At 59.8% G+C, this 25,945-nt stretch overlaps 1 protein-coding gene and 1 non-coding gene across 2 annotated transcripts; both read right to left on the bottom strand.

Moving 5' to 3' along the window:
* Nucleotides 1–14,877: 14,877 nt before the first annotated feature.
* Nucleotides 14,878–14,950, bottom strand: TRNAG-CCC (transfer RNA glycine (anticodon CCC)). Its single transcript has one exon. It is a non-coding gene; the product is annotated as a tRNA-Gly (tRNA).
* Nucleotides 14,951–17,212: 2,262 nt separating this feature from the next.
* On the bottom strand, nt 17,213–25,024 carry LOC132370248 (aldehyde dehydrogenase family 3 member B1-like). The gene is given in 13 exon segments (XM_059929974.1): nt 17,213–17,240; nt 17,600–17,843; nt 18,080–18,179; nt 18,770–18,936; nt 19,640–20,026; nt 20,294–20,375; nt 20,477–20,538; nt 20,541–20,561; nt 20,882–21,002; nt 21,189–21,299; nt 21,688–21,796; nt 21,798–21,848; nt 24,963–25,024. Coding segments are annotated over 13 exon segments (1,545 nt in total).
* Between the last annotated feature and the right edge of the window lie 921 nt (nt 25,025–25,945).

Below are 25,945 nucleotides of genomic sequence, written 5' to 3' on the forward strand. Positions count from 1 at the left end.
AAGGGCAGGGGTCTGTGTGCCTGTGGGGCCTAAGAGCCTGGCGCCTCAGTTTCCCCCCTGTGAGGTCGGCTGGCAGCTGCCTCACGAGCTGTGGCCTGACCCACCCGGTGGTTCCGATACGCCGTCACGGCCGTGAACTGGGTCTCCGTGAAGATGAAGGACTTGAAGTTCTCCTGCGTGTAGCGCTCGCTGTCTTTGCGTGGGTCCACGAAGACCACGTGGAAGCGTGGCTGGTAGCGGTGCATGGAGCTGAGAATGATCTGCGGGGGGTGCGGAAGGGGTGGGGCAGCAGCAAACCCTCTCTGAGGCCGAAGCCCTTCTTCCAGGGCCCGCTGCCCCCATCTGATAGCGGCGGTGCTGGGTCTGAACTTGAGAGTCTGCAGTTCTGTATCAAAGGCCCCTTTGTCTGAGCATCCAGGCTGCTTGGTGTCTCTCACTCCCACGTCCCAGCTGTCACGGAACTATCTGACCACCTCTCCCACCCCACTGGCACCACTCCGCCCGGCCACCGTCATCTTTCTCCTGGATTTCCGCAGCTGCTTCCTGGCTGCACTCCCTTCACACAGCAGCCCCAGTGAGTCAGCTCAGATCCCTCCTGTGGCTCCCAAGCTACACAGAGTAAAGACCAGAATCCTCTCCACAGCCAACTGGCCCTGCAGAGCAGCGCTGGACACCCCTAGGATCCCTTCCCCTCCCACTGCCCCTCTGAGCTCCACCCCAGCCAAACGGGAGTCTCCTCACAGCTTCCCCAACTCCCCAGCATTCTCCAGCCTCAGGGCCTTTGCACTTGCTGTTCCCTCTGCCTGCAACGGCTCCCCCTTCTATATGCACAGGCTCCCTCCTCCACTTCCATCAGACCCCTCTTCAAATAGCGCCTCAGCTGCTTCCTGAGCCCCCTGAACTCAACGGCCACCTCCGTCTCAGCCCCCCTCCCTGCTTCCTTTTTCTCCTGACATTTATCACCCTTCTGCCATCTGGATTCTTTGCTTACCATCTGCCCGGTACCCCAGGAGGTAAGCCCCCGTGAGGGCAGGGATCTTTGTCTGTTTGACACAGTGTCAGTGGTGCTGGGTTCCTGCACCTACGTGGGCCTCGCCCCACCCGCCTGGCAGTCTCTGCTGTCCAACCCCCGGCCAGGTGAACTCGGGCACCAAAGGCCCAGCCAGCCCTGGCTCGGGCTTCATCACAATCAGGCCCCAGCGTCCCCTGCCCTGGCCGAACCCCTCCCCACTGTGGCCCGGGCCTCACGTGGCCGTTGTCGTCCAACAGGTTGTTGGTCAGCTTGAGCTTGTCGAAGGACACAATCTGGCGCATCCACTGTGCGCCCTTGGCCGGCGAGTCGGGGTGGAAGTGCACACGGCCAGGCGTGGTTGGGTCCACCTTGCCCGCCACCAGCCAGGCTGAGCTATGGAAGGCATATCTGGGGACAGAGTGAGGTGGCGAGGGCGCCCTGACTGCAGCCCACGGCACCTCATCTGTTGCCCCCACCCGGAGCCAAGACTGACGCGGCACCTCTCCTACTGCCCATGCACTGGCCCCATCTGCACATGAGGATCCGGAGGCTCCAGAGCGCTGTCTGGCCTGGGTTCACCGTGGCTGCATCTGCTGCCCTGGGCTAGCCCACCCTACCTGCCCAGGTGCGCCCACTGCTACCCAGGATAGGCCCCCCCCCCCGACACTGCTCCGACTGGCCCCTGCCTCCCCCAGGGTGCTGGTGGGGGTCTACTTCCCTGACCAAGTGCCTGAGGTCTGAGCTGCGACCCCCAGCCAGGCCCGGACCTGTATCTCTTGTCATCCAAAGGCACGAAGTCCATGAGCAGGGCGTAGTCAGCCAGCGTGTCCATGCCCAGGATCTTCACCTGGAAGGTGGGGAACATCCTCCTGCGGGAGGGGGTGCTCAGCAGCCCGAATGTGGTTCCGGCCTGCCCCCAACTCTCGCCACCGACCCGCCGCCGCCCGCCACTGCTCATACCTGCCCGCCTTGGTGACAATCATCTCTGTGCCCAGCTGGTTGAATTCCTCCCACAGAGCCTTCATCTCCAGCTGAACCGTCACACCAGAAACACATGGGTTCTTGGGGCCCTGCTCTGTGGGCTCAGCCATGGCTTGGGCCCCTGTGGAGCTGGTGGAAGGGCCTGATGGTAACAGGGAGTCCAGCTGGGGGTCCCAGCTGGAGCTCGTCATGGGCAAAGGGTAGGTCTCTGAGGGGGCAAATACCCCGAGGCCAGCAGAGAGGAAAGCTGGGGAGAGAGGACGGAGTGTGGGCCCCTGTTCACCTCACCCACCCCCACTCCACCCAGACAGCCTTCATCTTTCGGGCTGCACCTAGATGCCTCTTCTTCCAGGAAGCTCTCCCTGACTGCCAGGCCTGTTTTCCCACAGGATCCCCAACTCGGCATCACTTCATGAGGTAAATGCTCACTTAAAGCTCCTGGAGACCAGAGACAGGACCTGTCAGGCTCCCCAGGGAATCTTTGAGCCATCAGGAGGCCGAGTGGCCTTGAGCAAATTGTTTCACCTCCCGGAGCCTCAGTTTCCACACTTGTCACAAGGGGTTCTTAATATCTGCCTTATAGGGCTGATGTGAGGATTTGTGAGGACACGCACAAGCCTGGCACACAGTAGGCCCTTCATAAAGGACATCTGTTATGGATGATGTGACACGTGGGGTCATGGGGGTGGGGGGTCTTTCTCAGCTCTGGGGAGACCTGGCTGCCTCGTGCTGCTTAAGGAATACTGAGCTGAAGGAGATCCCCGAATTACCACGAATGACTCTTACCCATCTCTGACCCCGAAAACTGGCCCAAATCCTGCCTCCAGAAGCTGGTTCTAACATCTTTCTGCTCTGGCCTCCTCACTTTTTTCTAAGGAGCCCACCTTTTGATCTGCAGTCCTGGCACAAGGCTTGGCCAAAAGCTTTGCCACAGCTCCACCCTTCTGATTAAAAAAAAAAAATCCTAACTATTGATACAACGAGATACTACTTTACACCCACAGGGATGGCTATTACCAAAATCCAAAACAATAACAAAAAGAAGAAATGAAACATTACAAGTGTTGGCGAGGATGTGGAGAAATTGGAACTCTTGTGCATTGCTGGTGGAATCTAAAAATGGTGTAAACCCTGTGGAAAACTGCTGACAGTCCTTCAAAATATTAAAGATAGAATTACCATACGATCCAGCAGTTTCACTTCTAGGTATAAACCCAAAAGAATCCAGAGCAGGGACCCGAACAGATATGTGTACATTGGTGTTCATAGCAGCGTTGTTCACAATAGCTAAAATGTGGAAGAAACCCTGGTGTCCATCGATGGATGAATGGATAAGCAGAATGTGTCTATACAGACAATGGAATATTATTCAGCCTTTAAAAGGAAGGAAATTGTGCTGCAGGCTACAACGTGGATGAGCCTTGAGGATGTTATGCTAAGTGAAACAAGTCAGTCACAAAAATACTGTGTGATTCCACTCATGAGAGGTGCCTAAAGTAGTCAAATTCATAGACAGAAAGTAGGATGGTGGTTGCTAGGGACAGGGGGAGGGGAAGGGGAGTTAATGTTTAATGGGGACAGAGTTTCAGTTTTGCAAGATGCAAAAAGTTCTGGAGATGGGTGGTGGTGATGGTTGCACAACAGTATGAATGTACTTAATGCCACTGAACACTTAAAGGTGGTTAAAATGATAATTTTTATGTTACGTATATTTTAACACAATTACAATTTTAAAACTAGGAAAAATATCCTGAAAAACAAACTGTTAGTTTCTAGCAGCCCCATAAGGGGCTGAGGACCTGGTAAAACCATGAGATCCTCTGGGCAGAGGTAGAATTTTGGTGTTGGATGGATGGATGCATGGACGGAGAGATAGACGGGTAGAGGGAGGTTCCTGGGATGGTATAGCGTGTGATGTGCTGGCCAGAGTCAGTGCACAGTAGGTGCCTGGTGAGAGTGTTGGGCTCCGGGCCCATGGCAGCCCTTAGCAGCCCTGAGAGCCACGTGTGAGAAGTGGCACCTCACTAAAGCCCCTGGCAGTTCTGTAGTCTGGAGGTGGGTGGGTCTCACTGAGAGGGGCTGGGCCATATCGGGTCCAAATCCCCCAGAGGGGCATGAAGGGTGGCTGGGCTAACGTCCCCCACCACCTAGACCAGGCCGTCACATGGGCAACTGCCCGTCACCCAGCTGTCCTGCTGGAACATGTACATCACCCAGGTAACCGATGCCAGCCCCCAGGGTCCGTGGTGATGCGTCCCAAGTGGGGGAGGCTCATGGCTTTGCTGGGCCTGGGGGCTTCACAGGCTGGTTACTGGCTTCCAAGTCTACAAGCCTACACCCTGCCCATCCCAGTCAATGTGCCACCCCTGAGCACCCTCAGTAACTCTGGGCAGGCGCCTGCCCAGTTCCTCTAAAAGCCAGCACCTCTTGGGGTCAGGAGTTGACAGTTTCCCACCGGCATGAAGTCAGGTTTGGAGGGGAAGTTAGAGGCTCCTTGTCCAGCCCCCCACAACCTTGATCCTCAAGGGGTGAGGCCCAGAGAGGGGCGGGGCCAGGCCCAAGGTCACCCACGTCTGATAAGGCTTTCACCTCCCAGAAATGGCTGTGTCTCCCTGCCTGTCAGCACCCCTATATTTGCACTTGGGTGGCTGTGAGCCCATCGACCCCGCCCTGGGGAATCTGAGGTCTCAGCCTGGGGTGCCCCTGCCCCATGCCCTTGCCCAGGCCCTGGGTCCAGTGGGGTTTCCTTGGTCCCCACGCCCAGTGCCTGCCCCCCACCCCACTCACCCCAGGGCCTGAGCCCACCCATGGGGCTCCCTTGGCTGCCCGCCCCTTACCTGCCATGGGGACAGCCCGGACTTCCGGCTCCAGGAGAAGGGCGGCTCAGCTGGGGTCCCTGCCTGCCCCGCCTGTGGTCAGTGTCTCCCGGTCTCCCGGTCCATTCAGCAGCACGGCTCAGCTCTCGGGCCCTCAGTCCCCAGTCTCCTGGCAGGACTGTCCTTCCCTCCTCAATCGCCCAGGTCTTGGTTCTCCACCGAAGCCAGGCACCTGGTCTCTGCAGGCAGGACCCTGGCTCTGGGGTGTGCAGCTCCCCTTCTCCAAGCCGCCCTCTCACTGGACTGCGCAAGGCCCCTGGATGGGCTCGTCCAGCTCCAGGTGTGATGCCGTGCGGGAGGAGGGCAGGTGGGAAGGCTCTGACGTGGCAAAGCCTCCTCTCCCTCTCCCGGTCTCCCCTCCCGGCTTCCTCCTTCCCCAGCTAGGAGCCCCCCAGCCATTCCTGATCAATGGGCCCAGACGCAGGGCAGGGGCCCATCTCGAGGACAGGCTGGGTGATCTGCAGGGGGCCACACTTGGTTGACTGGAGGGGCCGGGGCTGACAGGGCCTCGGGGAGGTCAGGGGGCTGCGGTGGTGACAGGAGCATGGAGGGCTGAATGGCAGAGGCGAAGCTCTCTCCCGAGGACCCAGACACCTGACCGGGGGCTGCTGGTGTGGAATCACCAGGGAGCTTGAGCAGGAAAGGCAAGGGGGCAGCAGCCGCAAGTACTAGCAGAGGCAGAGCCCCAGGACTGGGGATGGCAGGAAGCCAGGTCCTCCTGACTGCTCGGCCCGATGAGCTATGCAATGCTGGCAGGACCCTGACATCCCCGTGCCTCGGTTTCCCCAACTGAACTAAGTGCATAATCCCTTCTGCCTGGGATGGGCTGGCCCAGCCTGGGGGGCAGTAAGCTGTCCCCATCCTGGTTGACGGTGCCTACACAGTCCCCACAGGGGGGGACGCTGGCCCAGGTCAGAGGTCTCTGGGGCATGTCCTGACCAGACACCCTCCCCAGGTGGCCCCTGCCCGTCTGGGGCTGGGCCTTCAGGGAACACACAGATCTCCAGTCAGGAAGGCAGAGGAGGGGGGTTCCCCGAAGCTGGTGTCTGCCATGTGGTGCGAGGAGGGTCATCGGGCTAGACCCCGGTTAGCCCACTCCAGGGGGGAGCATCGCAGGCTAGCCCCCAGGCCGGGGCACTAGGTGAGAGCACACCGAGCTGGGCATGCTCGACTGGGGTCCCCAAAGGCGGCTGGACCCCCACACCTCCTCCAGAGTCTGGCATGGGAACAAGGGGTTGGCAGAGGCCATACCTAACAGGGGGCAGAGAGGGGCTGCTCCTCTCGAGTGTGACACCCTGGCCCCTCCCAGAGCCACATGTCGCATGTTGGGGGCAGACCTCTCCTCCCTTCAGCTCAGGGAGGCCTGCTGCTTCCACCCCCTGTGCCCCCGGTCCCTGCCTGCCAGGCTGGGAGCAAGCCCTCGGGGAGAGCATGGGCCGACCCCTGGCATAGACCCACGGCCAGCTTTGGGAGGAAGGCTGCACCAGCACTGGGGTCTGCTGCTGGGCAAGATGGGGGAGAGTTCTCTGCGCCTGTGATGGAGGGTACCAGCGGCTCCCAGGTGCGACCCTGTCCCAAGATGCACAGTGGGGCAGGTGAGAAATAGGCAGGTGATGGAGGGGTTTGGGGGATCTGCACCAGTCCTAGTGGCTCCCCCTCAGCCCGGATTCCCAGGGCCCCGGGGTTCTACTGGCTCCTGATATGTGTGTGTGCTTGCACACGCCTTTGGTCTGTGTGATGGGACACCCCCCCACACACACACATGCTCATGCGTACATGGGCACACTCACATGTCAGCCCAAATGCATAAACGAACTCAAGACCTGATGACCTGCCACCACTCCTGTGCACATGTGCACAAGCTCCTCTTACACACACGCACACAAACACATACACACCATGCACACAGGCACGCTTCCCTTTACAGCCTCCTCCCCGGCCAGTCTGCCCTTCCTGCCGGAGGCGCCTGCTGGCCCCCTGCCCCCTCATCCATCTTGCCTGCCAGCCTGTCCCTGGTGCCCCCATATCCTTCACACCTTCTCATCTCGCTGCTCAATAGCAGAAGTCAGCGTGGCAGCTGTGCCCGCGGGAAGATGGATGGGCCAGGCGGCTGGGGTGTAGAGGGGCCAGGGAGTGATGCCTGGAGAGGATGGAGCTCTGGGCTCCACCAGCCCCACCGTCAGGCAGGAGCGATGCTCTCAACACAGGGGTGGGGTGGGGTGCGGGCCCGGGGGGTGGAGCATGGAAAGGGTGAGGCTGTGTCCAGGCCCCATCCCACCCCATCCAGTTCAGCCCTGCTGCGGACACCGTGCAGAGAGTGTCTGGGCAGGACTGAGGGGACCCCGCCGCAGACCCTGTGCCCGCTCCCTCCCCGACGCTGACTTCTTGTCCTGGGTGGTGCAGACTTCCGCCTGCCCTACCTGCACCTCCTCCCTGCATCCCTGTGCCTGGACGGCTGTCCTGGGTGGGGAGAGCCTTGTCGAGCTGCACCCCTTCCCCAGCCTTGATGCCCCCTGAGCCCCCATGAGCCCTGAGCTCATTACATACCTGGAAATGCACATCTGGGCTGTGCCATCAGCCACATATGGATCCCTCCGGAAGAATGCCCAAGATACTGAGGCTCTCAGAAACACATGTGTGTGCAGACACACACACACACACACACACACACACACACACACACACAACCACGGAGCACCTGGGGCAGGCACACGCCTGGACACACACACACACGGGCACACAGAGATCGACCTTCTGGCCCTGGGAAAGCAGAGGGGTTGGAGCCCTCCTCTGGGTCATGGCCTCCTCTGGAAGCCCCTCTGCTGGCCCCAGGACAGTATTTCTCCAAGTCCTCCCCCAACACACACACACACACACACACACACACACACACACACACACACTATGGCTATGGGATCTTCCCCCTGGGCACTGATGAAAAAGCATGGGCACAGAGACAGACACCCCTGGCCCCAGTACACACAGAATGTCCAAGAGCACCCTGAGCCAGACCTGCCCCAGATCCTGAGGTCACAGAGAGGGGCCATGCAGGTGAGAGGACGTGAACTATGGACCCCTGGACATCTTCTATTTTATAGAATGGGAAACTGAGGCAGGGAGGTGTGGGGATATGGCAAGAAACATGGTACACAGTGGGTGGCAAAGGGGGGGCCCTGGGCTCGAGATTGTGCCTCAGGACCCACTGTTCAGAAGGGCGGGCTGAGGCCGGGCAGGTGTGGCCTGGATTAGGGACCCTGGCGGGGTGGAGGCCAGTGCGGGCAGGGCAGGCACGGAGAACGTGAGCTTCTCAGTCTGGAGGAAGGCAATGCCCTCCTCATAGTAGGCAACCTCGTTGATGAACACAGGGTCCATGGCGGACTCCCCCTCACAGAGCACGTCCTCACCGCTGAATATCTGGAAGATGGGTGCACCAGGCCGCAGTGGCTCGAAGTCTCAGTCCTGGGAGAAGAGCCAAGGGCCAAGGTTGCTGGGGCCGACCTCTGCCCTGGCCCCAGTGCGAGCGACCCCAGCAGGGACTGCCTAAGAGATGCCCCTCACTTATGGCCCTGCCCACTTGCTCCTTCACTTCCTCGATCAATGCAACAGGGTGTCTGCTGAGATGCCAACTGGCTCTGTGTCTAGAAATGGAGACACAGGTCACCTTAGAAAGACGCTTGTCATTGTGGAAGTGTACCCCAGTGGTTACGGGCACAGATAGTGAAGGCTGCGTTCAAAGCCTTGCTAGCTGTGTGACCTTGAGCAAGTTACTTAACCTCTCTGTTCCTCAGCTTCCCCATCTGTAAAATAGGGATTATTCTATCTCCTCCTATTATCCTGAAGTCTAAATTAAACAGCTAATAGTGCTTAAGACAGTGCCTGACACATAGTGAATATAATATAAAAGTTTATTAAATAAATTTTTAAATTGTGGGAGAAATCACTCAAAATGACTATTATTCAGCATCCACAAGGAAGATGGGCCTCTAGCCCTAAACACTGAAAGGATGGTGCCCCCTCCACCATAATGCTGTTACAAGTAAAATAACACCTCAAAATAAAACATGAAGCTGTAATAAGAGCAAAAAAGTCCAGCCAAGTTCTGATTTTTCCTACCGTTGTTATTTGGTCCTTTTAAAAGGACCACATTTTTGAAATGTCAAATTCTTCCTAATATTTATCTCTCTTTTGTGCCCATGCTTTGCTGTGCCCTCGGCTGGGGTTCTGCTTGCCTTGGGAGCCAGACCACAGCTGCCCCTCTCAGGGATGGGCAGGGCTGACGAAGCAAGGCCCCTGAGCTGGAACCCTATCCTTGCAGAGGTTCAGCATTACCTGGTCAGCTCTGGCAGGAGAGAACCCTGCTGGCCCACAAAGACTCATTATGAAGGAGGGGGCTCTGGATGGTCACCGGGCTCAGGAGCAGGGCTTTGCGGTGGGTGGGGGAGGGCCGGTGCCAACAGAGCAGGTGGCTCTCTCTGAAGCTCCTCCCACCTCTGAAGGCCAGTTGGGGGGCTTGGGGAACAGGTACTAAGCAGGCTAGGACCCTGCCGCCTGGGACTGCAGGACATAAAAGGCCACTGGAGGGCATGGGCACTGCTCAACAGCGACCCCATGTGGCAGCAAGTAGAGCAGCAGCTGGTGGGCTGCCCATTCTTCCCCACCTCCTTTTTCGCTAGGTGTGGAAGCAGGATTACCCCATTCCTGTGACAACGAGGAAAGGGAGGCCTGGAGATGGAGATGCTGGACTCCCTGCTAACGTGCAGAGGGATGCTCGCGGAATTAATTGGAAGGGTTTAATTAAAGAGAGGGTTCTGTATTTGCACCTCTAAGCAGGTGAATTGGGTCCTGCCTGCTCCACATCCCCTCCCTTCCTCCGCCTTCGGAGGCAAGGGAGGCGTGTCCAGGCTGTTGAGGAGCCCCCCCTGCTCTCCGCAGGCGCTGTGAGGATCACTGTGGCCCCGAGTGCCAGGCCTGCGTGTGGGGTTCCCCGGGGGGCAGTAGGGGCGGGCATGGGGGGCCCAGCCTCCTGTCCTGCTCCTGATTTTGAGGTGCTGATGACACACCCTGTGGGAGGCACCTGTGATCCCTCCCTCTGGGCCTCAGGCTCCCCTGACACCCCAAGGCTGTGACCCTGGAGTCTCACACACCCGCAGCTGAGGGTGCACGGTGCCGGCCAGGTCCCCGGCCTCGGTGCGTGGGAAGTCCACGCTGCTCACGGTTCCGTATGCCTCCATCTCCATGCCTGTGCAGGAGGCTGGGTCTGTGAGCCCGTCCCTCCCTCCAGGCTCAGGGCCGAATGGGCGGTGGGGAGCCTGGTTCCTTGGTCCCGCCGGGGCAAGGCCCTCTCCTCTCTGGGCCTTAGTTTCCCAGCAAGACCCCGGGGGTCTCTTGAACAGCTCGATGAAGTCTATAGCTGCGGCCACCAGGACCCTCATCCTGGTGAAAAGGTTGGCCCGCAGCACCCTTGAGGCCGGGGCGCAGCTCCAGGGCTGAGGACCGAGAAGGGAGGGGTCAGGCCACGCCCGAGAAGAGGGGGCGCTCCAGACCTCAGGCCCCGCCCCCGCCCATCGTCTGGCCCCGCCCTTCCAGGGCCCGTCCACTTCTGAGGTCACCACCTACCCTTTCCCTTCTTGTTCGCAGTGTGCTCGCCCTGACTCTCCTCCCCCCGCCACTGGTGCGGGATGACCGGCCGGGAGCTCAGGGCTCTGCAGCCGGGGGTTGGGGGGGGCGGGTCAGGGCCCCAGGCTGCTCGGGGGGTGGAAGATGAGGCGGGAGTGGGGTGAGGGGGGAGAGCCTGGAGGGAGCACTCGCCTCCCTGTGCCCTCCTGTGGGGAGGGGAGAGAGGGACCACAGGGTCCGGAGCACCGCAGGCCCCGGGGACTGAAGCCCAGAAGAGGTGGCCGGTCAGGGCCTCTGTCCCCTACTCTCCCTCCCCTCCTGTGTACTCTGGGAGGCTAGGGCCACCTGTAGGTGGTGGCAAAGGTACATGGCATAAACGTTGTAGGTGCCTTCCAGGTGAGGCCGTGGTGTTGTGAAGGTCTGGGATAAGTAGAAGGCCAGCCCGAGGCCTTGGGCCCCAGCAGGTGGTTCAGATATCTGGCCCTTGACAACTCGTGTGGGTCATCTGGGTTGGCCCTGGCATTTGAGGGGCGAAAATGTAGTGTCAGCCCCTGACAGTCTCAGTCAGAGATCAGAGGGTCAGAGTGTGTGGGTGGTGCGGGGGAGGGCAGCCTTGTGCCGACAGGAGTGAAGCCCCTGAGACCCTGCAGGAGGGACAGAGCAGCTCAAGGGCTCATGTGGATGCCTGCCCCCTCGCACGGCCCCAAACCCTCGGCCTGGCCCTGCCCACCTGCCTCATCAGCTCTCACGGCGGCCACACCTCCAAGCACTGTGCTGGTCTTGCCTTCAGGCCTCGTACCTGCTGGGCCCTTCCCTGGAACTCCTTCTCTCCTCTCCACCCGGTTAACTTATACTCACCCTTTGGGGCTTGGCTGAGATCCCGCCTCCTTCCGGAAGCCTTCCCTGACTGCCCTTGACCAAGTTAGATGCTTCGTGTAGCCCCCACACCTGCATTTAGCCTCCTGGTTTGTGGTCGTTGAGTCCTTTCTCTGTCTCTGTCCTTTCTCTGTCCTCAGTAAGCTGAGGACAGCGCCTCAGTCCTATTCCCCATTCTCTCAGCAGAGCTGGCCTGAGATGGGGCTCAGAGATGGGGCTCGGCCAGTATCCACTGAAGGAAGGTATAAACAGTGGTTGCTTAAACGCAGCCTGTGGGGTGCTGATGTGAGGCAAGCCCGGGGTCTGGGGAACCCAGAAGAGGCCCCGTCTCAGCCTGGGATCAGGAAGGGCTTCCTGGAGGAGGTGACATCAATCTGAATTTCTCTAAACTGAAAAGGGGGGAATGGGCATCACAGGCAGAAGGGTGCCTCCTGCCGGGTGGAGGGACTGGACCAGCTTAGCAGGTGGGGGCCCTACAGCAGCGGGGCAGGAGGCTCACCTGAGGAAGGACCCGGTGAAGGCATGACTGAGGTCATGGCCCACGTAGCGGCAGCAGGCGGCTGAGGCCACCGGGCTGGCCAGCAGCACAGGCACGGTGGAGAAGCTGAGTCTCTGCACCTCCCCTGGGACCCGCAGCCAGTGCCGGGCCAGGTAGGCGCTAGCTGTCTCATTGCCGTGAGTGGCCCTGGTCACTGCCACGTGGTGCAGGGCCTCTCAGGGCACCAGCAGCCAGCACATCGCCGTGTGGGGTGGCGCACCTGGTGGGTGGACCTGCTTAGGCAACCCTGGCACCAGCACAACCCCCAGTGCTTAGCGCTGGGCTGGTGGTGGTGAGCTCCCTGAGGCCTGAGGAGCCCAAGCCAGGCGGGGCGGTTGCTTGTCCAAAGCCGTGGCTGGATGTTAGCTCAGCGGTGTCCCACCTGCACCTCCAGTGGCCCAGGTTGGTCCCTCCTGGTGCCTGCAGTCCCTCCCTTGGCACCCTTCCCTCGAGGGTAAGCATTGCCCTCCCCTGCCTTCCTCTGAGGAGATCATTTCTCTGCTCCCTTTGGAGAGAAGGAGTTTCTTTCTCCCAAGTTGAGAAAAGGGGCCCAGACTTGGGAAGATGGATTCACCAAGGCACACTCCCTATAGCAAGAGGGCTGTGCTCCCATTTTACAGATGGGGAAACCGGGCCCAGCACGGGAAGGGGACGGTGTCACAGGAGCTGGCTGTGGAGTGTCGGGTTCCAGGCGACTCCTGCTCCTTCCTGCGCCTCCCCCATGCTCCTCTGAGCTGGTGCAGGGGCCTTAGGGAAGGGGTGGTTACCTGTCAATGCAGGTCTCAGCTTCCTGGGCCACCAAGGCTGGGGTGTGCACCTCCTGGAACGATGGGTATTTACGGGCCAGGAGATCCCTGGGCAGGAAGTGTCTGTGCTGAGTTGGTGGAGAGCAGGGGGCAGGAGTGGGTGATGGGCTGAGGTACACCCAGAGGTCCGTAGTCTCCCTGCCTGCCTCTACCTCACACTGTTGCTTGCTGCTGCCATGGTCCATTGAGTCCAGGTCCTGCGGCCAGGCCCCTGCCCTTGCCCTTGGTCCCTCCTCTGGGAATCTCAACGTCCCCGCCTCCTGGGGCCAGCTGGAGCTCCTGCTGGGGAGCTGCACAAGGCTTTGGGAAATTGCTTGCAAGGACTCTTTAAAGCCTGGGATGAAGACTACTCCCCCAGAGAGAGCCCTGGAGGGCTGCCAAGTGCAGGCTGTTCATTGCCCAGGTGTCCAGCCAAGGGAGGGCAGGCCTGGAATCCACCACTAGCTGAGCCATGGGCCACCACCAGGCCAGGCCGCTACAAGTTGCCTGTTGAGGCGGCACCTTGGTGGCCACCCAGATGAGGAATATCCCCCTCCCTCTATCCCTTCCGCAACATGCTTCTGTCCCTGCAGCCCTCAGAGGGCTAGGGTCACTCCTGGGTCACCCTTTACCCTAAAGGACTATGAGCTGTGGGGTCCCAGCTTTACAGCTCTTTGATGCTTTAAACAATTTCAAAATATTTCATTGTTTTTGATCGTTTTCAGGGACAAGTATGACTCAAATGATTCAACTTGCTTTGTTTTGGAAATGACCCTCAGATCCATTTTATAGATGTGGAAACTGAGGCTCAGACAGGATGCCCAAGGGTACCCAGGGCACTAGAGGCAGAACTGGAATTGGAACCTGGGGGTGGGGGGGTCCAATCTGAGCCCACTCTCCTCTTGCTGCTCTCAAGGGACAAGGGGGAAAGGATGAAGACTAAAAGTCCCCTGCACGTGGCCCCAAGTCCTGTCCTTTCCCCAGGAGCCGAGGGCGGTCCAGTGGTCCCTGAGGAGAGAGGCACTGCTGGGCAGTGACCGTCAGGTCACCAGTGCCTACTGTGTGCCAGCACTGGGGCCCTGAAGCTGGGCCTCCCCCAGGCGCCTGGTCCCAGGCCTTCTTCACGACCAGGCTGAGTCCTCCCAGGAGGTGTCAGCCCTGCTCCAGAACCAGGCCCAGCAGCTGGGGCTCCCTCCAGGCCAGCCCTCTTTGCAGCTGCTCAGATCACACGCAAGGGCTGGGCTCACCCCGCACTCTCCTGCTCTCCTGCTCACCCCCATAGGTGGAGCTGTGGGACCTGTCAGGCCTGCTGGCACCTCAGTAGGGTAGCTGGGGGGGGTGGGGTCACTGAATTTTCATGGGCGATGGCCCTGGTGGCCGCAAGGAAGGCAGCTGTAATTCGCTCTGTTCGTGGGGCTGGACCTGGGCTCTGGGAGGTTGAGCGACTCGGCCGACCCCCTGGCCAGTGGTGGCGGAGCGAGTCAGTGGGGTGTCTGCCTCCCTCCGGGTCCCTGCTCCCCTCTTCGCTCAGGGTGGGGACCTCGAGGCCCCGCTTTCTAAGGCAGAAGCCGCAGTCTTTGAGAGGCCCGCCCAGGCTGGCGGGGTTCTGCTGATTCTCTCGGTGCTGGGCCTCTTGGGAAGGAAGGAAGGGCCTGAGCAGCAGCCCTGGCTATTTGGGGGGTTGCTGGAGACCAGAATGCTTCCTGCCCGGAGGTGGTGGGCCCCCAGCTCTGGGGAGGACAGCCTTAGGGGGTCCTGGAAAGTTTCACTTCCCCTGGCTGGGGTCCAGCGTCCCCGTCTTAGAAGGTATATATATATATATATATATTTTTTTTTTTTAATTTATTTATTTTTTAAATTGAAGTATAGTTGATTTACAATATTGTGTTATATATATATATTCTTTTTAAAATTCTTTTAATTTTTTAAATTAATTCTTCATTATAGGTTATTACAAGATATTCAATATAGTTCCCTGTGCTATACAATAGGACCTTGTTTTTTATTTTATGTATGGTAGTATGTATATGTTAATCCCATACTCCTAATTTATCCCTCCCCCACTTCCTCTTTGGTGACCATAAAGTTGTGTGTTTTTTTAGTTTTTGTTTTAAATTTATTTATTTATTTAGGCTGTGCGGGTCTTAGTTGCGGCATGAGAACTCTTAGTTGCAGCATGCATGCAAGATTTAGTTTCCCAACCAGGGATCGAACCTGGGCCCTCTGCGTTGGGAGCACAGAGTCTTAACCACTGGACCACCAGGGAAGTCCCATAAATTTGTTTTCTATGTCTGTGAATCTGCTTCTGTTTTGTAAGTAAGTTCATTTGTACTAATTTTTAGATTCCACGCATAAGTGATATCATATAATATTTGTCTTTCTCTGACTTACTTCACTTCGTGTGATAATCTCTAGGTCCATCCATGTTGCTGCAAATGGCATTATTTCATTCTTTTTATGGCTGAGTAATATTCCATTGTACATTGTACATTCCTTATCCATTCATCTGTCATGGGACATTTAGGTTGCTTCCGTGTCTTGACTATTGTAAATAATACCACTACGAACATTGGGGTGCATATATTTGTTTGAATTAAAGTTTTCTCCAGATATATGCCCAGGAGTGGGATTGCTACATCATATGGTAACTCTATTTTTAGTTTCTTTAAGTAATCTCCATACTGTTCTCCATAGTGGCTGCACTGATTTATATTCCCACAAAAAGTATAGGAGGCTCCCCTTTTCTCCACACCCTCAGAAAGTGTTTATAGAATGGAAGGGCATCTGGGAGCCAGGGCAAGAGCTCCCAGGAACAGCAGCCCCCAATCCCAACTAAGTGTGCAAGCTCGTGCGTGTGTACACTGGTGTCTGTGTGTCTGAGGATCTGTGTATTCACGTCTGTGTTGCGTGTATCAACGTGTGTGCAAGCCATAGCAGTGAGAACAGTCTGGAGGTGGGCCTGCTGAGTCACACCTCTGAGCCCCAGGAAGTAGAGGGGGCCCCCAGCCCCCACTGGCTCTGACACCCCTCCCTGACAAGCTGTGTGACTTGGGGAGTCAGTGCCCTCTCTGGGCCTTGGCTCCTGCCTGTGAAATGGGAATGAGGCTCCCTCCTGGGTCCGGGCAGCTGTGAGGAGTGAGGGAGCAAAGAGGCAGGTGCAAGCTTGGAGAACGGACACATGCACGGCAGACCCTGGCCTGATGGAGGGCAGAGGCATCGTGAGTATCCAAAGGTCCAACTTCTTCACTGCAGTTGAGGAAACTGAGGCCCAGAGAGGGGTCAGAACCTGAACCATCCCACAAAATTGTAAGTCTTGGCTCAGGAGAGCCACGTGACTTGGGAGCCACACCCAAGGGCCACTGTCCAGTGGCTTTGTTTTTTTTTGTTGCTGCTGTTGTTGTTTTTGGCCACGCCGCGACATGCGGAATCTTAGTTCCCCAACCAGGGATCAAACCCACGCCCCTTGCAGTGGAAGCACGGAGTCTTAACCACTGGACTGCCAGGGAACGCCCTGTCCAGTGGCTTTGGAGCCCCTGCCTGACCCTCTACCATCCTGACCAGGCTCTGAGTCCCCCTTTGGCCTCTGCTCACCCCCTCCTGTCAGCCTTTCACAGCGCCCTCATATCAGGTGCTCCTTTATGCCCCCCAGGACCACCCTGCTCACTCCTTCTTGCTGGCCTAGTGTCCTGGGGTGGGGGTGGGAGGAGGACTCACCCCATATTGTTGTTTTTCTTAATGACCCACTCGGGACTGTGGCCTGTTCCCAGAGTGGAACCAGCATCTATGGCTGAAGCTGACCTCTGAGCCCTAAGGGAGCCTGGGACCACCCCCAAGCCTTGGGACAGCAGCATGCCATGATTGCTGGACAAGCAGAGGCTGCTGTCACAGAACCTGTGACTGTGACAGAGCCCTGGGAAGCACTGGGAGGTGTGTGGCCAGGGGCACCTCTGCAGCCACGGCCTCTGCCCAATGCTGGCTTAACGTACATCAGAGTCTGGACTCTACTATGTCCGGGGTGGGGGCCCCTGGGCCCCAGACACATATGATCCCATTTAACACTCACACCAACTGTAAGAGGTAGGTGGGAACCCCATTCTACAAGATAAGGCTCAGAGAAGTTAAGGGACATGCCCAAAGGCACTCAGTAACAATATGGCCATGGACTGACGCAAACCCGAGCTTTCTAGGTGACGGAGCTACTGCAGGGATGGGTAGGGTTCTGTGTGAGCCAGATGAGGGCCACGAGACCATAAATCCCACTGTCACTCAGCTCTGCCCTGCTTTACCGTATAAACTCAGTTCAGCCCTATCCTGGCTCTAAATCTGTTTTCCCATGTGTCAGATGAAGAGACCAGATTTAGATTCTGCCCGCCCTGACCTCCTTCTGGGAGATTAGAGCAGGAATGATGGATGTGGCCAGCATGTGCACAACCCCCTCCTGTGCCCATAGCAGACATCACTAATCAACCATTGCACTCCTTCCTATAGATTCCACACACACCATCAGCGTCCTTGTAAATAACGCACTTCAGGCCGACACCACCGACTGGCCAGATCTGAGTTCAAGATCAGATCACTTCAGGTCAGACAAACCCAGCTCCCCAAACCAGGTGTGACTGGAGCTGTTAGAAATCACTCTGTATTTTGGGAGCTTATTTATAGATCTGACGTGAGGGAGTCTTTTCTAACCACCAGAGCTGCCCCACCTTGGGGGTGAGTTCTCTGTCACCAGATATGTTCAAGCAGAGGGTCAACAAATCTGTCAGGAGGCTGCAGAGGGGACTTTGGCCCTGAAAGGGGCTGGACCAGTGTCCCAGAGGTCCTGCCCAGCCAGGGGTCTGTTCAGACAAAGCCCCAGGAGCAGGACCTTTGTGTTACTGGACAGGACACCTGCCTTTGGGGGGCCACTGAGCACCTGGGCAGCAGCAGGGCAAGGGGGTCGTGGGGATGGGGCCCTGGAGATGGACAGGGTGCTCCCAGAAGGATGCAGTGCTGGTTGCCCAAGGCCCAGCTGAGCAACTTCTGTTTGCAGGCAGAAAAGGGCGGGTAGCAGATGTCCTTGAGCTCCTCCAGGCCCGAGGGGGAGAGCAGGCAGGCGCGGTGGTGGGAGAAGGTGTCGAAGGAGAACTTGCCGTGGTAACTGCCCATTCCGCTGTTGTCTGCATGGGCACGGAAGTGAGGGCCCGCTCAGCAGCAGCCCACCACCCAGCAGGGAGCTCAGGGAAAGCCAGGCCATTCTAAGAGCCATTTTGCAGATAAGGAAACTGAGGCCTTGAGAGGCCTGGGGCCTGGATCAACAGTGAGGGAAGGCAAAACTGGGCCTTCCTGGGTCTGGGGTGCCAACCCGAGCTTCCCTGGGAGTTGGGGCTGGAGGGTGAAGGAGGGCAGGGCTCACCAACTCCCCCTAGTGGCAGGGACGGCAGAGTCAGGTAGATGAAGCCCTCCTTGCCTCCAAAGGGGCTGCTGCTGATCTGGTGCAGCACCTGGTTCACTACCTGGTGGGAGGAGGGAGGCGGGGGGCAGGGGTGGGGGTGGGTGGGGGGTAGGCTCGTCATTCCACAGGGAGCAGAGGAGCCTCCCCTGTCTCCATCCTCTACTGAGTGAGTGTCGCCCCTCTGAGCTCACAGAGGGGAGTCCGTGGCCCTGAGAAGCGGCAGCGAGGGTCACAAGCAGCTGCAGGTCACAGGCCTCATGGCGGCCAGCCTGGCCCTGCCTGCCGGGCCCCACCTTTGCTCTGCCCCATCCCCCTTCAGGGGCTCTGCTCGCCCATACAGAACTTTTGCACGATTGAGGAAAAGAGGGCTGCCCCGGGGCAGGCCAGATAGAAGGAGCACCTCCTTGTCCGGACGGGAGCTACCCCGGCGCCAGGGCAGACAGTTGGCCAGCCACGTGTTGGCAGCTTCTTGACGCTGCTCCCCGTCCCTGCCAGGCACCTGCGTGCAGGGAGCCGTTGTCCAGTGGCCTGGATTATAGTCACACTGGAGGCACCTGCTGCCCTAACCCTCACAAGTGGGCCGGGAAAGGGGAGGTGACCAGTCTCACTCTTTTGGGCCCCTCTGCTGCCCCCACCTCTGTCCAGCCCCACCTGGTTGCTGTTGGAGAAGGTGTACAGGGCCAGGGGCTTCTCCCGACGGTTGATGAAGTCGATGGCCTCGTCCAGGCTCCTCACGTTCATGATGGGCAGGATGGGCCCGAAGATCTCCTCCCGCATCACCGGCTCCATCTCCTGCACATCCACCAGCACCGTGGGAGCTGCCCGGGCACAGGGCACGGCTCGACCCTAGGGGTGGGGCCTCGGGCAGGCAGGGCCCAGGGACCCAGGGCTCCAGGCTCAGGGACGTTCTGGGGAAGGTGATCTCCCCACAGCCCCCAGGAAGTGACCTTGAGGGGCTCCCCAGCCTGACCAGAGCCCGTGGGGCCCAGAGAGCCCCTGAGCCTTGGTCTTACAGTCAGAGGGTGACCGGACCCGAGGTCCCAGGTCCCAGCCTGTTGGGGAGCAGCGCCACCCTCTGAGCCGTTCGGCCCAGGAAACTGGGGCTGCTCTGTTCACAGCATAGGGGATGCTCAGCACGGGCTGTTGAAGTTCAGAACCAGGAACCGTGGGCTCATAGGACCTGGGGTCATGACCCCCTGGAGCAGCAGAGCTTGGGGCTGAAGTTTGGAGCCTGGGCCTTAGAACTCTGGGGTCTGAGCTTGGAGAAACCAGAGCCTGGGCCAGAGTGCTGAGTCGTGGGGTCACAGGCTCAGACACGGCAAGGCGGAACACTAGTGACACAGAATCGTGGCACCAGAGCCGTGGACCAGGCTGGGCTCTAGCAGTGGGGTCGGGGAGCCTCAGGGCCCCAGGTTACAGGCTGGGCCCAGACTCAGGGCCCAGCTGTGGCCCCCAGCGTGGAGGGGCCGTAGCTGGGGTGGGCTGGGAGTGGGGCACAGTGGCAGGGAGGGCGGGACTCACCGATGTAGCGATCGCTTTCATCACTCTGGCCCCCGATGGCCACTCGGCCACAGCTCAGCAGGCCCCGGAGCCGCTGGAAATTCTTCTCACTGACGATGCGGCCCAGGTCTGGGGAGCTCTGGGGGTCTTCGCCATAGAAACGGGTGATGGCACTCTGCAGGGCGGGCAGCAGTCGAGCCTGCATTTTGGGGCTGCACAGGATATAGTCGGGGGCCACGCAGGTCTGGCCGGAGTTGAAATAGCGGAAGAAGGCCACGCGGTTGGCCACGGTCTGGGGGTCGCAGTTGTCGTCCACGTAGCAGGGGTTCTTGCCCCCCAGCTCCAGCGTGACGGGCGTCAGGTGCTTGGCGGCAGCAGCCATGACGATCTTGCCGACTCGGGGGCTCCCTGGGGACATGAGCGTTGACCTCCAAGCCTCAACTGCCCTTGGCCAGATGGTTCAGGCACCACCTTCCCAGCCCATCCTGGCTCACCCACTGGGTTATGCCCCCTGCCCTGCTGCCCCAGGATCCCACCGTGCCAGGCCCGCCTGCCTGGCTTGATTGCCACCTGGGATGCTCCAGCCCACTGGCCACCACTTCCTCCTTCCACGGCCTTCTCCATCCCGTTCTCAATGTCCCTCTCCCCCAGGACACTGGCCGGGGCCACCCTCACTCGTGAAGAGGATGTAGTCGAACTTGTGCTCCAGCAGCTGCCCCGTCTCCTCGGGCCCGCCCAGCACCACAGCAGAGCAGCTCTGCAAGGGGGGACAGACGGCTCAGGGGACACTGCAGGAGCTCCTACCGGCAGGGGTGCGGGTGTGGGACGCAGGTGCTGAAGGAGCAGGCCCACCCTCACCTGGTCCAGGTATGGGGGCAGCACCACGGCCAGGACCTTCTCAGTGCTCTTGCTGATCTCGAGGGCTTCAGCAGCGTGCAGTTTCCTGAGGGGCGGGGCGGGGAGAGGGGGGTGGGGCAGGGCGGGGCGGGGAGAGGAGGGGGCCAGTTGTAGCCACTCCCCGTCTCCATTCAGTCCTCACACCTGCAGGGCAGGTGCCGGCCTCACTCCACCTTCAGGTGAAGAACATGGCTCAGAGAGGTGCCGTGCCGGCCCCAAGGCCACACAGCCTGGGGATGGTGGGCCAGATGGGAACCAGGCCATCTTAGCCACCTGGTGCCCCGCTTTCCTGGCTCTGTGGGCGGCTGTGAGGCCACGAGGCTGGGGGCACTGGCAGGGGGCAGGAAGGAGGAGGCTCTCTTTCACCTGCCGCTAGGGCGCCCACCAGGGGCACCAGGGTTAGGTTCAGGGGGTAGTTCCAGGGGGCGGTGATGAGCACCAGGCCCAAGGGCTCCTTCCGGAGGAAGGCCGAGTCCAGCTGCGGGAGCTGGGGTGTGGGACGGACAGTGAGGCCCCACCGAGCATCACCCCAAAGCCCACCCCCCCAGAGTCCTCGGGCTGCCTGTGCAGTGGAGTCCCCACAGGGAGACAGAGGTCCCGAGAAAGTCAGCGACTCTCCCTGGGCCTGGGCCGAGCCGCCCTGGAGTTGCCCCCGCCTGGCCCGCGGGCTCACCGTGTTCTTGGCCACTGGCTCGTCCTTCATCCACATGTGCAGGTTCTTGAGAGCCAGGTCGACCTCGTTCTGGCAGAGGATGAGCTCTGAAATGTCCCCGCCAAAGGCCGACTGCGGTGGTGGGATTCGGGGGTCAGACCTGGGCGGGATGGGGAGGGAATCTAGTGCTTGAGGTCCCCAGGAGTCCCCAGGGTGGGTATGGGGACAATCTCCAGGGGCAGCACAGCTGGACCCCTGGGAACTGCCGTGAGGAGCGTGGGTCCTGGGGTCCCACCCCAGCTCTGCCACTTCCTGGCTGTGGGACCTTGGGCAAGTGACTTAACTCCCACGTGCCTCACTTTCCCCATCAGTGACATGGGACAGCAGTCAAAGCTGCCTCGCAGTTTTGCTGAGCTGATGCAGAGCGCCTGCCACGCACGGCAGGCCAGGGAAGGGTCTGCTAAATACACAAGACTGAACTGGGGACGCAGCCAGCTCCCGCCCCCTCCCCCCAACCCACCCTGTGCAGGTCCTGCGCCAGCGCCTCCTGCAGAAGCTGCTTGTTCTCTTGCAGGAAGCGGCTCAGGCCCTTCAGCTGGGCAGCCCGGAACTCGGCCGGCCGCGTGCACCGAGCCGAAGGCCTCCTGCAGCCGCTGCAGCGTGTCCGCGAAGGGGTCCATCCTGCCGGGCGGGGCAGTGTGGGCCGGGGCACCCCACGTCCAGGCGCCCTCCACCGCCCCTGCCTACATCTGCGTGGGCCCACGGGCAGCCCCATGGGGACCCGGAGGGTTCCTTGCCTCAGAGGCCACAGAGCTTTCGTGGTGGCAGATGGGGAAACTGAGGCGGGGTGTGCCACAGGTCCTTGGAGCATGGGGACGGCTCAGTGTGCTCTTGGGAGGTGGTCCTGGAATAGGGTCTCAAAGCAAGGGGCAGAGGGGGTGCTGGAGCAGGCGGGGCGTCCATGGGAAGGCCTGCGGCACGGCTGACTGCGGCCTGGAGCCCATCCGGGCTTTGGCCTGACGCCCAAGGGAACCCCAGTGGGGCTGAGAGTGGAGAGGGATGGGGCATGGGGGTGGGAAGAAGGAGCCCAGCAGGGCCTCTGGGGGGGATCTGCCTGGACCTTGAGCAAGAAAGCGCTCTGAGCACCCCAGCTGGGGCCACAAAACCATACCATTGCCTGTGCCTCCACGTCTCTGTCTGTCTGTCTGTCTGTCTCTCTGTGTCTCTGTCTCTCTGTCTCTCTTTCTCTGTGTGTGGACGTGAGTCGTCCTCAGCATCCCACAGGCCTGAGCCCAGGACCTCTGCCTCAGAGCGCTGGCCGTGGAGTGAGCTGGGCCTCCACGTCCCCCTGGGCACCTGCAGGCCGGGGCCCCGTCGGCACCTCCCCCTCCTCCTCTCTGGACCTCAGTCTCCTCATCTGGGAAGTGGGGACAGCGCTCCTCCATGGGCGTGTGCAGCACAGGCCTGGCCACTGACGTTATTATTCTTAGGAGCCATAAGACGGGGAAAGCACTGGTGCCCGGCTCAGGGGGCCACCCACGCTGAGGAGTATGGGGAGATAGGAACAGAGGCTGGGCACGTTCCTGGGCAACACCTGCAGGACGACCTCCCTCCGCCTGGCAGTGAGGCCCTCATTCCCGGCACTGTCCATCCCCTCCCCCCATCCCACGGCCTGGGGGAGGACGTGGCCCACAGTAGGTGTTCAGTAAGGACTTGTCCACCATGTCTTGGGCTGGAACGGGCCCAAAGCTGTGCCCACCCACAGCCGGGCCCAGGGGTGGTCCCACCTAGACCCCTGCCCCAGATTGCAGAGGGGCAGAGGGAAGTCAGTCCTAGGCCCAGGCTCCGGGCCAAGAGGGGCAGGGGGCCGTTTCCTCCCCAGTGCATCCTGGAGGAGCTGGGCCTGGCTGGGGCTGCTTTGGGCCCAACTCTGGCCACTGGCAGCGCCCACCCTCAGTCCAGGGTTGCCTGGAGCCCCTTCAGGCCTTCCCGTTCCAGGGCTGCCCCAGAGCTCTGCCTGCGGTGCCAGCATCACCTGTCTCACCCGGCTTTCCCTGCCTGGGTTCAAGTGGCTCGTGGTCCGATCAGCCCTGCTCCAACTTTGTCCATGGCTCCCTAGAGACTCTCTAGGGCTGAATCAAGGCCCAGAGTGGAGGAGTCTGGGGTGAGCTATGGCACCCAGGTGTCCTGAGGTCTGTCGAGGGACCCTGGCCCCAGCTCAGTCATACGTTTCCCAGGTGAGGCAAGCAGGGCAGGGGTTCCCTGACTTTCTCCACTGTCACTGTCTGTGTCCTCACTGTGCACACCTGGAGAGCCCGGGGACAGCCTCAGGCTTAGCTTGTGCATGGCCAAATCCCAGCCCCAGCATTGCCCAGTCAAATGAGGAGGCAGACGGCTGAATGGGGCTGAGGTCGGCCGTGTCCCCAGGGGCCCTGGAGCTGGACGGCTGGCTCCTTCTCCTCCCAGGTGCTTGTTGAGGTGGGGCTGACTAAGGACCCTGGCTGCTGACCAGGCAGGCCCTGGCTGGACCTGGGCCACAGAGGTGACCACGGCAGACCTAGCCAGCCTGCGCAGAGCTCACGGTCTAGACGTGGAACAATAATGACACTGAAAACAAGATAATTATAAACATGAGCTGGTGGGATTTCCTTGTTGGTCCAGTGGTTAAGACTCCGTGCTACCAGTACAGGGGGCCGGGTTCGATCCTTGGTCAGGGAACTAGATCCCGCATGCTGCCACTAAAAGATTCCTCGTGCAGCAACTAAGACCTGGCGCAGCCAAATAAATAAATATTAAGAACAAAACAAAACAAAAACAAAAACGTGAATTGGTGCCGCAGGCCCTGGGAGAGGCCGGCTGGAGACCCAGCAGAGGCCCCGACCGCAGTGGGAAAGGGGCAGGGGAGGGCCCTCGGAGGGCAGGCGTCGGGACAGAGGGGCCGGCACAAGCAAAGGCCCTGTGGGGGCAGATTTAGAGAAACAAGATGCAACTGGGCAGGTCAGCAGCCTGACAGGACCTTCACATAGGGATTTGGGATCTATTCTGCGGGCATAAGAACACAGGCTGGAGGGGAAGCAGAGCTGGCACCTGGGGCCCAGCGCTCAGCGTGCATCGTCTCATTTAAGCCTCAAAGGTCTTTTTGTTACCTCGTTGTAAGGACGAGCAACCCGAGGCTCTGAGAGGTGATCCGATTTGCCCTCCTCACAGCTGCTACATGGTGGCTTCAGTCCCAGTCCTTGTGGCCCTGCAGCACCTCCCTCACCAGCATCAATGTGTGCCCTGCACTTTTTTTGACTTTTCAGCATCCTTCTGCAGCTTCCAAATTTTCTACAGTGAGCATCCGATGCTTCCAGAATCAGAAATGAACAGTGAGTGTTGCTTCCACAACCTCCCAAGAAGCTTCCCTCGTCCCAGCTCCCCGGCATATCCCAATCACAGCCCGGGCCACACCTGGCTGGCCCCCCTCTGTCCACACGCCACCTCCTCCCCCAGCCTGGGGAGCCTCTCGAGGGAGGACCGGGTCTGCCTCTACCCCCGGGGCCAGGCCAGCAGAGGCCAGGGATGGAGGGTTCCTCCGAGGGTACTCCTGGGTGTCACAGGGGTTTGGGTGGCGGGGGGAGTGAGGCTTAGACTGCACGACGGGCCGGAGGTCACGTGCATGGCTGGGGCAGGGCAGCACCCACCTCCCTGCGCTGAGCCAGGCCCCGGGACCACGACCCCCCACCCTGTGGCCTCACAGCCCATTCCTCTCCACACACCTCGTGCTGCCGGCCCTCACCCCGGGACCCCAGGTACCCCGCAGGTGTGTGCTCCGACCCTGGATCCTTTGCCGAGCCTTTGCCCTCTTTGCCTGACATGCTGCCTCCAGATGTGCCGACTCTGCTCCTGGCCCGTCTCACCGCTGCCTCTGCTGACGGCCAGTCCTCCCAGGAGTCTGCGCAGCCCCCCACCGGATGCCGCGGGCCCACGTCTGGCAGTGGAGTGGCACCCAGGCTGACCTAACTGAAGCTCCAGCTAGTCTGGCCTCCTCCTGGTTTACACATCGGCACCTCCGGCAGCTGCCTCACCCGACCTGGCACAGCTGGCCTGGGAATAGGTCTGGCAACTCCAGGCTGCTCTGTGATCGCTGGGAGGGCCTGGCAGAAAGTTACCTGATAAGGAGAAAGATAAGGTTACAGGATGAAAATATCAGTGGGACCCTGGCAGCCTCCTCCAGGACGCCCTCAGCCTGCAGGGCTCTTCGGCCCACCGAGGCCCCCGCACCAGGTCCTCATGTCTATGCCCCCATCTCCACCCTGCAGGACTCCTTCATTTGCACTCTCCTAATGTGCCCGACTGGCATCCTTGGGGCAGAGGGAGGGGCCCTGGCAGCTGCAGAGAGAGCCTGGACGGGCCGGGGAACCTGTAGCTGCAGGGCGGCACACCTTGTTGCTTTTTTCCCTTATTCTCCTGTTTACTGTGTGACCCTAGGCAAGTTACTTAACCTCCCTGAGCCTCCCTGGGGTAACATTTGCACTTAATTGTCATGGTTCTTGAGAGGATCACATGAGAAGATGAAAGAATAGACAAGACATTTCATAACTCCTGGCGCAAAATCGGTGCTCTTAAGTGTTGGCTACTAATGTTTCCACGAGTCTTTCTTGAGCACCTGCTAGGTTCTGGGAAGCAGAAGAATGCGCTCAGGCCCCACCGCTATCCCTCATGTATGGTCTGACCCTGTCCCCCCACCAACCCCCAGCCTGTCCCAAGGGACCAAGAACACCCACGGCCAAGGGCTG

This window comes from Balaenoptera ricei, chromosome 8 (genome assembly GCF_028023285.1).
Source record: "Balaenoptera ricei isolate mBalRic1 chromosome 8, mBalRic1.hap2, whole genome shotgun sequence".
NCBI lineage: Eukaryota > Metazoa > Chordata > Mammalia > Artiodactyla > Balaenopteridae > Balaenoptera > Balaenoptera ricei.